Below are 10,602 nucleotides of genomic sequence, written 5' to 3' on the forward strand. Positions count from 1 at the left end.
CCATGAATAGCTTTGCTTATATTTGCAGACACTGTTTTCCAAATAGCTGGAAAAATGAACAGATTGTTCTGGGAGGTCGTCTTTCTAAATTGTTCCTAGTTACCAGTCTGTGAATCATAAGGAAGCACAAGGAGAGTCGACTAATGCTCTTTACTAACAGCATCCAAAGTCGATGAGCCCAACTATCACGAGGTGAGAGAAGACAAACCCCGCTGAGAGTTTCTATTCTGACTTCCTTGGCTTCACCTCTGTAGTCACTTGCAGCCACCACAGGACCCTCTGCGGGACATAATTGTCAAAACCCTGACCGAGGCTGGTTTCGCATTGTAATTTACACATCATGCTCAACCCCGCCCCCCTTTTTCTGCATCAACTTTCAGTCTCGGTGGGATGATCAAACACAGCAGCTAAAGGAGAGGCTGCAGATGTCGAGGTGTTAGAAGGACGGCAGCGACCTGAGCCCGGTATGTCAGTATTGACTGTCAGGGAATGGAGGGAGCTGCAGGACCAGACCTGGGCCCAGAAGAAGCGGGATTCGGTCTGGGACTCGAGCTCCGCAACTGCAAGGCCAGAAGCAGCTGACTGCCCTGTCCCAGCCAGGAGCTCCACCTCCGGGTCCCAACTGCGGGTCAGTGCACCCCCAGGCATCGTCTGTACCACCTGCCCCTCCCCTGAGCTCATGGTCCTCGGCCTGGTAGCCAGCCGCCCCGGCCACCTACCGGGGCTCAGGGGCACATAGCGGGGCCCCGGCTCTCGGCGGCCTCCGCCTCCTCCCAGTCCATGGGCTCGGGGCCCCAACCTTCTCTCCCCTCACCGGGGGAGGAGGAAAAGGAAGAAGGTAGTGCGGGCTCCCCACCCGGACAGCTCCCTCTCGTCTCAGCCTCCCTGGACAGCGACGACGGCCGGAAACGCCGCCTCCTCCCACCTCCCCGGGCTCAACCCGGAAACACACTCTTCATGCTAATCAAGCCCTCCCGCCCCACCCTCCGGAAGCGCAATTCCAGCCGCGAGCCCGAGGGGGAGGAGGGGTAGCGCTGGAGGTAGAACTACGCACAAGCAAAGGAATCTGGACACCCCCCCCCCCAGCCTCTCGCCTCCCGCTCTCCTGGGGCAGTCTGCACCTTGCCTTCTTTGCACGTGCCCCAAGGCCCAGACTCAGGCAATACCCACAAGGAAGATGGCGGCAATGGCTGCACCCCCTACGGCGTAGCGCCCTGCCGTGCCATTGGCCAGAGCCCCAAGTGAAGCCGCCGCGGATTGGCCGAGGGCGATGCGGGGGTGGGGGTGGAGCTGCAGCAGCCCGGAGCCCGGAGTGGGCAACGCGGCGTGAGCAGCGGCCCCAAGCTCCGGCAGCATCGCGCCCGCAGAAGACTTCAACGCTCGGGGCCGCAGCCTGGTGAGCTCAGCCCCCTTCAGGCCCTCCCCTGCATCCCAGCCCGGGCCTCTCCGAACCGGCGCTCATCAATGCCGACGCACCCCGGGGACCCTATCGCGACTCCATCGCACTATATCGCGACACCATCGTGCCCTGTCGAGACTCCATTTTGTCACAGCCCTTTTCAATACACATCTTGTTTTAATTTGCCCCGTCATCTTTGGGGGCTGTCCCCATGTCGTGATTTTGCTGTGATCTCCGTGACATCATCGCGCCATCGTGAGGTGTGATCTCATCGCCGCTCTGTCGTGACTTCATCAATGTCGTGTTGTGACCTGGCTGCGGCGGGACAGGTGGTGACCGCCAAGAACCCTCCTCCCCTTCTCATCTCCCCATCTCAGCAGCCCCGCTTCGATTATCCGGCTTTTGGATTTTCTGTTGTCCTGGGAGCTACCCGACCCTTCTTGCTTCTCCAGCCCTACGCATCATCCTCAGGCTGGTAGCGAGACAGGGAGGGTGAGGACAGGGAGTGTAAAGGGTTAATGCTGCTGCTGGTGGTGGTGCTGCTGCTGCTGCTGCTCCTGCAGCCTCTGCCCGAGGGAGGGAAAGGAGAGAAGGCAAGGAGCCTGCGGGGGCGACTGAGAGCCTTGGCTGAAGGGGTGGGGTCCCCAGAGGGGCCTCCAAACCTTGCCTGGTGAGCTCGAGCTCGAATTCTCACTTCTGCTGAAGCTTATCTCCTGCCTCATCTGAAGAAGGGAGGGAAAAAGGAAGCCTAGGATGCCCTTTTCCCCCATGTCAGTCCGGATAATCGAACTTCACCATGTGTGTCTCCATTCCTCCCTGTCTGTCCTCACCACTTACTCCCTGTGCGCCTTGGGAGGGAGATAAATTCCGACTTTATGTGTCAGGGGGCCACTAAGCAGTGGGACCAGCCCCCTTCCACTCCCAGGAGATTGCTGAAGAAAGCTGTCCAACTAAGCAGCAGGATGCACAGTCCTCCTTTCCCACTTTCTGGAGGTGACCTTGGACCAGGGTCCCTTCTTTACCCCAAAGGATTTGCAGGTCCAGCCTTTTCAAGTCCCCCCCTCCAAGGGAGGTCAGTCCTGAGGAAGCCACTTCTCCAAATCCTCCCTCCTCTCCCTCTGTGCTAATCCCTCCCTCCATCCTCCACTCCCACCCCTGCCCCCGCCCCCACCCCTCCTCTGCAGAGGGATGCTCAGTCCCTCTTGTGTTCACAGTTGGGCAAGGCGGGCATCATGGCCTCGGATTGTGAGCCAGCTCTGAACCAGGCAGAGAGCCGAAACCCCACCCTGGAGCGCTACCTGGGAGCTCTCCGTGAGGCCAAGAATGACAGCGAACAGTTTGCAGCCCTGCTGCTAGTAAGGAGTTGGATAATTGGGAGATGGGAAGGACTGGGTGGTCGGGGCCCCCAAGGAATGGAATCAGCCAGTCCCCAAAGATATATAGTGGTGCTAACAACTTTGGAAACACCAAAGGAGTGCCAAGATCCCTACCTTTGTATTTATTTTGCTCCCCTAGACTCGGGGCAAAGGGGAGAATGCAGATGAATAAGGCTGTGGCACTGGGGTCCTTGGAGGAGGCTGCCTGAGTTTGCTTTCTGGGGTGTCCCAGAGCAGATGGGAGCTGACTCATAGGGTAACAGCAGCAGGTAGTAACTAGTGCAAAGTATTTGAGGGCTGGGGATGATTTTTCTGAGACCTGAAAGAGTAGCGGGACGGGAAGAGATTAAAGAAGGGTCCTAAGGGATGGCCAGGACTGCAGTAGGTAGCTTGAAGGTAAGGGAGCTGGTTTGGGTCTTAGCCCTTTTGGAGGAACCCAAGCTGGGGACAGTGGAACAGGAGCTGCAGTGCTAGAAAGGGGGGGCTAGTGTGTGGGGGGTAAAGGGAGGAGGGAGTACAGCCGCTGCTTGTTTGCCATGGCAACAGGGAGAAGGCTCTGGAGTCAAGGGCTCACACTGCAGCAGAGGAGGTGTTTAGGTGAAATGTAAGGGGAAATGTTTTGACATGCAGAGCAGTGAGACACAGGAGCCATTTCCCCTGAGAAGGTGGCGGAAATGGATCAGAGACTTATCTGGAGACAGCATTTAGGGAAGGACCCTAAATCCTTGGGGGATTTTAAACACAGAGTTCTAAGCTCCTTCCAACACAGGTTGTGGGCATCTAGATTAGATATCAAGAAGAACTTCTCAACTGGCCAGGTAACGAAGTGCCCAAATGAGTGGTAGAGACGGACAAGACCTCCCTGTCATGGGATGATCATAGGTGAGAGGGATCCCAGAAGTCACATTAGCCTGAAAAAGGAGCTAGATGAGATGATCCCAGAGTGAGTTCTGTTGCGTAACCTAATCCTGTTAGTCTTCAGTGCCCCAGGGTTCAGGGAAGGGATGGTCCTTGCCACCTCTTCCTTTCATTCTGCTGATAGCATGTACTACTTGCCCCATTCCCCTGTAGGTGACCAAGGCAGTAAAAGCAGGTGACATCGATGCCAAAACCCGACGGCGGATCTTTGATGCCGTTGGTTTCACTTTCCCCAACCGTCTCCTAACCACCAAGGAGGCACCGGATGGCTGCCCTGACCACGTTCTCCGTGCCCTTGGTGTGGCCCTGCTGGCCTGTTTCTGCAGTGACCCTGAACTGGCCACCCATCCCCAGGTCCTGAACAAGATCCCCATCCTTAGCACCTTCCTCACAGCCCGGGGGGACCCTGATGATGCTGCCCGCCGCTCCATGATTGATGACACCTACCAGTGCCTGACAGCTGTAGCAGGCACACCCAGAGGGCCCCGGCACCTCATTGCTGGTGGCACCGTGTCTGCCCTATGTCAGGCATACCTGGGTCATGGCTATGGCTTTGACCAGGCCCTGGCACTCCTGGTGGGGTTGCTGGCTGCTGCAGAGACACAGTGCTGGAAGGAGGCGGAGCCCGACCTGCTGGCAGTATTGCGGGGCCTCAGTGAGGATTTCCAGAAAGCCGAGGATGCCAGCAAGTTTGAGCTCTGCCAGCTGCTGCCCCTCTTCCTGCCCCCAACAACCGTGCCCCCTGAATGCCTCCGGGATCTGCAGGCTGGATTGGCGCGCATCCTGGGAAGCAAGCTGAGCTCCTGGCAACGCAACCCTGCCCTGAAGCTGGCAGCCCGCCTGGCACACGCCTGCGGCTCCGACTGGATCCCAGCGGGCAGCTCTGGGAGCAAATTCCTGGCCCTCCTGGTGAATCTGGCATGTGTGGAGGTACGGCTAGGCCTGGAGGAGACAGGCACAGAGGTGAAGGAGGATGTGGTGACTGCTTGCTATGCCCTTATGGAGTTGGGGATCCAGGAGTGTACCCGCTGCGAGCAGTCACTGCTTAAGGAGCCACAGAAGGTGCAGCTTGTAAGCATCATGAAGGAGGCCATCGGAGCTGTCATCCTCTACTTGCAGCAGGTAAGGGGGTAGTGACTTACAGAGGGAGCCCAGTGTCCGGGAGTCAGGGCAGGAGCCAGAAGGCAAAGAAAAGGGGTATAATGAGGAGACAGTCAAGCTGCATGTCGGGCGGGCTGGTACTGCAGCAGCACTCAGGAGTAGTGTGTGGCCGAGCCTCGCTCCCTCTCCCTCCCTCCAAAAGCCTCCACAAAGCACCATACCACACACCATATGTGCACTCACATCCCAGCACACACACACACAACACAGTAACCTCCCACTCACACAGTGCTCCCCAGTACACACACTACACACCACACACAAAATTGAAGCAGGCTGTTCTGCTCGCTCCGGGGCGTTGTTTTACATATGCACACATACAAACTTACAGCGGTGCAGGAAAAAGGAGCAAGGCTGCCTGGTTCCTGGCCTTTCTAGGAGTTCAGCTAGATCTATACCCACCCATTCGCAACCCCTTCCTCCCTCCCTCTGAGAAACCCACTCTCCTGTCCCACAGGGATTCAGTCATGACTCTCTTCTCTTTAATGGTCTGCTCCAACTGCTGAATTCACCAGCCACTGAATTCACCAGCCACACATCCAACAGACCATGCTAAGCTCTGGTCTCATTTTGTAATTTAGCCCAAAAGGGCATCCCCCCTCCCACTGTTGGTTGTATGTTCATGGCATCACCTGTCCTCCCATCCCAGGTAAGAGTCTCTGTAGAATGTGACTTAGCTGTAGTCCCGAGTTTCCCCCTAGCCTTGAGCTCCCTTGGCGGTGGAGAGATGGGGATGCACTTTGAGTCTCATCAAGGTGGGCCTGCTTTGTTGGGTTTGTCCCTCCCATTTGCTGGGTACTGGGTACATGGGGTGGGATGAGGCTTGGTGCCCACCTCTGAGGGGCTCACAGGCCAGAATTCCCTTCCAGTTGTAGGCTGGCCAGCAGACTGGTAAAACAGGGGAGGGTCTGTAGTCCTGCTTTATCTCAGAGGGGTCCTGTGGCAACAGGTGGGGCCAGAGAAACAGAAGGAACCCTTCGTGTTTGCCTCGGTTCGGATCCTGGGTGCCTGGCTGGCCGAGGAAACCTCATCCCTGCGTAAGGAGGTGTGCCAGCTGCTGCCCTTCCTCGTCCGTTATGCCAAGACCCTGTATGAGGAGGCGGAGGAGGCCAATGACCTCTCACAGCAGGTGGCCAACTTGGCCATTTCCCCCACCAACCCAGGGCCCACCTGGCCAGGGGACGCTCTCCGGTGAGTGAGTTGTTACACTATGTCCAGCCAGACCATTCTAAAGAAAACTATGACACACTGGCCCCCGCAAACTGGGCTGTGCCAGGCTTCTAGATTGGCCATGAGAGTTCTCTTAAGATCATTTCTATTTGTTTTGGGAGGCTTGTTCCCACAGGAATTCTGAGCTGCCAATCCCAGATTTCTCAAAAAGAAAACTTAGGTTTATTGACCATCTCTTACAAGCCAGATATTTTGCTATACCTTTTACTAGAACTATATCTTGTTGTTTGTGTTTGCTTTGTTTTGGTACTGGGGATTGAACCCAGGGATGCTTTACCAATGAGCTATACCCTAAGCCCTTTTTATTCTTATTTTTTGATTTATTTGTTTTTTAGTTGTAGATGGACACAACACCTTTATTTTATTTACGTATTTTTATGTGATACTAAGGATCAAACCCAGTGCCTCACTTTTGCCAGGTGAGCACTCTTCATAACTTCAGACCCAGCCCTTTTTAAGACAGGGTCTCACTCAATTGCTTAGGACCTCTCTAAGTTGGTAAGACTGGTCTCAAACCTGCAATCCTCCTGCCTCAGCTTCCCACGTTGCTGGATTACGGGCATGTGCCACTACACCAGGTTCAGATCTATCTTATTTGGTCCACATGGCAAATCTGACAGAAGTTTCATCCACATTTTAAAGATGAGGAAACTGAGGCTCAAAAAGTTTAAAGTAATTGACTGTGGTCAAGCTGTACAACAGAGCACCAATTTGATCCTGGGCCTGTGTAACTCTGAATCTTGTGCTTTTTCTGTGATACCTACCAGGACATGTCCTTCTTCTCCCCTACTTTTACTTCTCTTAGGCAGGGTACTTTGAAAAAGGACATCTTTGTACCTTCCTTTCTCCCAACCCCACACACGTCTGCCCTTCCACACCCCCCAGGCTCCTTCTACCCGGCTGGTGCCACTTGACTGTCGAAGATGGACCCCGGGAGATCCTGATCAAGGAGGGGGCCCCTTCACTTCTTTGCAAATACTTCCTGCAGCAGTGGGAGCTCACATCCCCTGGCCATGACACCTCAGTGCTGCCTGATAGTGTGGAGATCGGCCTGCAGACCTGCTGCCACATCTTCCTCAACCTCGTGGTCACTGCACCAGGGCTGATCAAGTGAGGGGTTTGGGAGAGGCTGGGAGGATATTCAATCAAGTGTGGGGTGGTGGGGGGCTGCCCAATTGCCTTAAATTTTGACCTCTACTTTGCTTCCCTGTGCTTTTGGATTTCTCATGGTGTTAAAATGAAAGGGTCTCAGAATAGACAAAGCCAGTCCCACTCAAGGATTTGGGTCCCTAGGTATTTTCCTGGAGCACATCTCAGTGCCAGCCATAACCCCAGATGCTATGGTTGGGGCTCAGGGTTAACTCTTCACGCTGCTACCTGATTTCTTACAAACTCTGGCCCAGAGAAGTCAGGAGTCCCAGATCCAGATTTTCCAAAGGGTTTCATCTGGTCTCATAACCTTCTGCCTGCCCCCATCCTTGCCTCCCTTTCTTCCCCAGGCGTGATGCCTGCTTCACATCTCTTATGAATACTCTGATGACGTCTCTGCCCGCGTTGGTGCAACAACAAGGGAGGCTGCTTCTGGCTGCCAATGTGGCCACCCTGGGCCTCCTTATGGCCCGACTCCTTAGCACATCTCCAGGTAAGCCCTGGGGACCCAGGCCTGGTGGGTGAGGGCAGAAAACCTGGGTGGACCTGCTGTGCTCTGGGCGTAAGTCCTTTTACAGAAAATGATATTGCAGAATTTTTCTGAGAAGAGGAAATCTCTACAATATATCTCCATCCGCCACCCCCACCCTTCTTCCCGAAATGATAACAAGCTCTTCCTTCTGAAGACTTTTAAGGCAAGGTCTGGTGGGTGTTAAGTACAGGCCTGCTCAGAGGCACAGGCACAGGCACCTGGAATCCCTGGCAGCCCAAAGACTCCAAATCCAGTGTTTTCAAGGTGGAGCCGCCCCCACCCAGGGCCTGAGTCAGAAACCTGACTTCCCTCCATTGAGGTTTCTCATTGCTCAACAGTTCACCCGCCTCAGTGACAGGTGTCAGCACTATGCCCCTCTGCATGGCTTCTCCTCCACCCTCCTCCCTCTGACTCTGTGCAGGGGGAATGGTGTCCCCTCCAGCCCCTGACAGCCCTCAGTGTCTCCCACTTTGGCTGTGGGTGTCTGCTTGGGTCCCTCTGTCCCCGCCTGTTCCCTGTGCCCCATCTGTCAGGTTGGAGGAGCTGAGCAGATGCCCAGGAACAGGGTGTAACATGCCCATACCCTCAGCTGCCTCTGTGTTTTCTGTGTGGGGATCCCAGCAGGGTACCCAGTAGTGGGAAGGGGAACATATCCCTTTGGACCAGAAATCAGGAGGTCGTTCCCCCCCTCCCCCCGCCCCCAACTCTCAGTCACTCCCCAGGTAGAGCCACCATGGCTCTGACTCATGAAGTTAGAGGCAAAGCTTCCTGGAGAGCACTTGCAGAGGAGGTGAATCCCAACATGACAGGTTCACAAAAACCTGGTCACTTCCCCTCTTGGAGCCCTCTCCTGGCCTAGGAATCAAGCAGGTGCCTTATCACATCTAATTCTCACAACAGATTGCTAAGATTAGCAGTACTGGCCCCATTTTACAAGACCCAGAAAAGTTAACTACCCAAGGTCATACAGCAAGTGTGAAAGGTAGGGTTTAAACCCAGGCAGTCTGATTCTAGGTGATGCTTGAGCTCCAACTGTGTCCACACAGGAGGGAAAGTGAGGGGCTGGCCCAGCACTGGCCCATCTAGTTCATGTACCATTTTTTCCATGCCTTCCAGCTCTTCAGGGGACCCCAGCATCCAGAGGTTTCTTCGGAGCCGCCATCCTCTTCCTATCGCAGTCTCATGTGGCACGGGCCACACCTGGCTCTGACCAGGCAGTACTGGCCCTGTCTCCTGACTACGAGGGCATCTGGGCTGACCTGCAGGAGCTGTGGTTTCTGGGCATGCAAGCTTTCACAGGCTGTGTGCCGCTGCTGCCCTGGCTGGCCCCTGCCGCGTTGCGTTCCCGCTGGCCACAGGAGCTGCTCCAGCTGCTAGGCAGTGTCAGCCCCAACTCCGTCAAGCCTGAGATGGTGGCCGCCTATCAGGGTGTCCTGGTGGAGCTGGCACGGGCCAATCGGCTGTGCCGGGAGGCCATGAGGCTGCAGGCAGGTGAGGAAACGGCCAGCCACTACCGCATGGCTGCCTTGGAGCAGTGCCTGTCAGAGCCCTGAGGGGTATCCACTGGGGACAGACCCGGGGGCGGGCAGCGAGGGAAGGAGGGAGGAGGCATCTTCCCTGAAGCCCCCAAACAAGAACCCCCTCCCCAGACTCCTTCCCCCCAAAACACCCCAGCTTTCTAGCTTTTCTGAGGACAAGGGCATGGTGCCCACTCCTCAAGTGTAAGGAACTGCGTCCCGCCCCCCAGGCCCCCATGGGGGCAGGGATCGGCTTGGAAATCAACGTGGTTGTCCCCGCCAGGCCGGGGAAGGTTGGAGAAGCCCCCAGGGAGGGGGGCAGTAGGTGTCATTGTGCCCAATGTCTGGCTCCCCTGCAGGAGGGAGGCCCCAGGGTAGGTCAGGGCTGGCAGGAGCTGATTGCCTCAGCCCAAGTGCCCTGCCGGCCAGGGCGTGGCCTCCCCTAGGCTGTGGTGCCCCTTCTGGCTCCCCAGGTCCACGTCCTTTAAATCGGCCATATGACTCTTGCCCTTGGCCTCCTTGGGCAGAGAGCAGGCTCAGGCCATTGAAATCACAGTTCTTCCTTTCAACCTCAGTGACCCAGGGTCTGAACTGCCCCTATCCTTTCAGGGCAACCTGGGGCAGACAGACTAGTGTCGGGGGTGGGGAACCTCCTTCCACCCAGGCTTCCTTAAGAGAACCCAGGAGTCCTTGGGCCCAGGTCTCTAAGCTTATGTGTCATGTTGCAGCAGAGTGCCAATGGGGGTTGAGGGTTATTTATTTTGCTTGTATTTATCCCTGCTTGGACACCCGAGCATCTGATTTCCGTCCTCTGTGCCATCTGGCCTGGCCAGAGCCAGGAACAGGAGGAACACCTCCCCAGAATCCGCATGTTTCCCCAGTGATCGCACCCCATTGCCACCGTGGTGCCTGGCTTCAGCTCCCACCCCTGTTATTACTCCTCTGCAGAGAGACGCGACTGGCGGCTCCAGCAGGGACTACTTTATGAACCTGGGGAGGGATCCCCCACATCTGATCCCTTGCTTCCCCCCGCCCTCCCCCAGTGTGTTCTGTGATCATCACATTCAAAGCTGTGCACATGTGGACACTCAATAAATGTTCATTGGTGACAAGAAGCCTGTTGTGTGGTCTGCCCTACATCTGCTCTCCCTTGCAGGCTCCATCAGTTCACAGTTATCGTTTGCTGAACACAAGTCCTGCTAAGTAACTTCACAAAGTGTTATTCAGCCTTCCCAGGAATCCTGGGAAGAAGAGATCATAACTGCACTTTTACAGATGGAGAAACATAGGCATGGATAAGTAATTTGATCAAAGTATTGC

The 10,602-nt window shown here is 55.7% G+C and overlaps 2 protein-coding genes across 9 annotated transcripts in view; one reads left to right on the forward strand and one right to left on the reverse strand.

The window, feature by feature from the left end:
* Kiaa0319l (KIAA0319 like) overlaps nt 1-929 on the reverse strand; it is a 108,304-nt gene extending 107,375 nt beyond the window's left edge. The window contains exon 1 of one of the 3 annotated variants that reach the window (XM_026393442.2): nt 815-929. The gene's annotated coding sequence lies outside the window, so the exon portion shown is untranslated. Of the gene's footprint in view, nt 1-719 lie in introns of all 3 variants that reach the window. The other 2 variants (XM_026393441.2, XM_077791450.1) reach the window with 2 other exon arrangements.
* A 72-nt stretch (nt 930-1,001) lies between these two features.
* Nucleotides 1,002-10,384, forward strand: Ncdn (neurochondrin). 6 transcript variants are annotated; one of them, XM_026393445.2, is made up of 8 exons: nt 1,002-1,396; nt 2,614-2,754; nt 3,847-4,815; nt 5,804-6,045; nt 6,970-7,194; nt 7,584-7,726; nt 8,882-9,256; nt 10,231-10,384. In XM_026393445.2, exons 2-8 carry the CDS (start codon nt 2,632-2,634, stop codon nt 10,335-10,337), a joined length of 2,184 nt encoding a protein of 727 aa, XP_026249230.1. In that variant the 5' UTR covers nt 1,002-1,396; nt 2,614-2,631; the 3' UTR covers nt 10,338-10,384. The 6 variants fall into 6 exon arrangements, with proteins under 6 accessions (XP_026249230.1, XP_026249228.1, XP_026249229.1 ...); XM_026393443.2 differs by having other exon boundaries at nt 1,003-1,728; XM_026393446.2 differs by lacking the exon at nt 1,002-1,396 and adding an exon at nt 1,738-1,891.
* Nucleotides 10,385-10,602: the final 218 nt, after the last annotated feature.

The sequence above is a fragment of the Urocitellus parryii genome, chromosome 11 (assembly GCF_045843805.1).
Source record: "Urocitellus parryii isolate mUroPar1 chromosome 11, mUroPar1.hap1, whole genome shotgun sequence".
Lineage (NCBI taxonomy): Eukaryota > Metazoa > Chordata > Mammalia > Rodentia > Sciuridae > Urocitellus > Urocitellus parryii.

Excerpts from the sequence above, each read along its gene's own strand:
- Ncdn (XM_026393443.2), top strand. The coding sequence starts at position 1,696 with ATGTCGTGTTGTGACCTGGCTGCGGCGGGACAG. Across the intron at positions 2,755-3,846 it reads AGTTTGCAGCCCTGCTGCTA|GTGACCAAGGCAGTAAAAGC; the intron begins GTAAGGAGTTGG and ends ATTCCCCTGTAG. Across the intron at positions 7,195-7,583 it reads ACTGCACCAGGGCTGATCAA|GCGTGATGCCTGCTTCACAT; the intron begins GTGAGGGGTTTG and ends TTTCTTCCCCAG.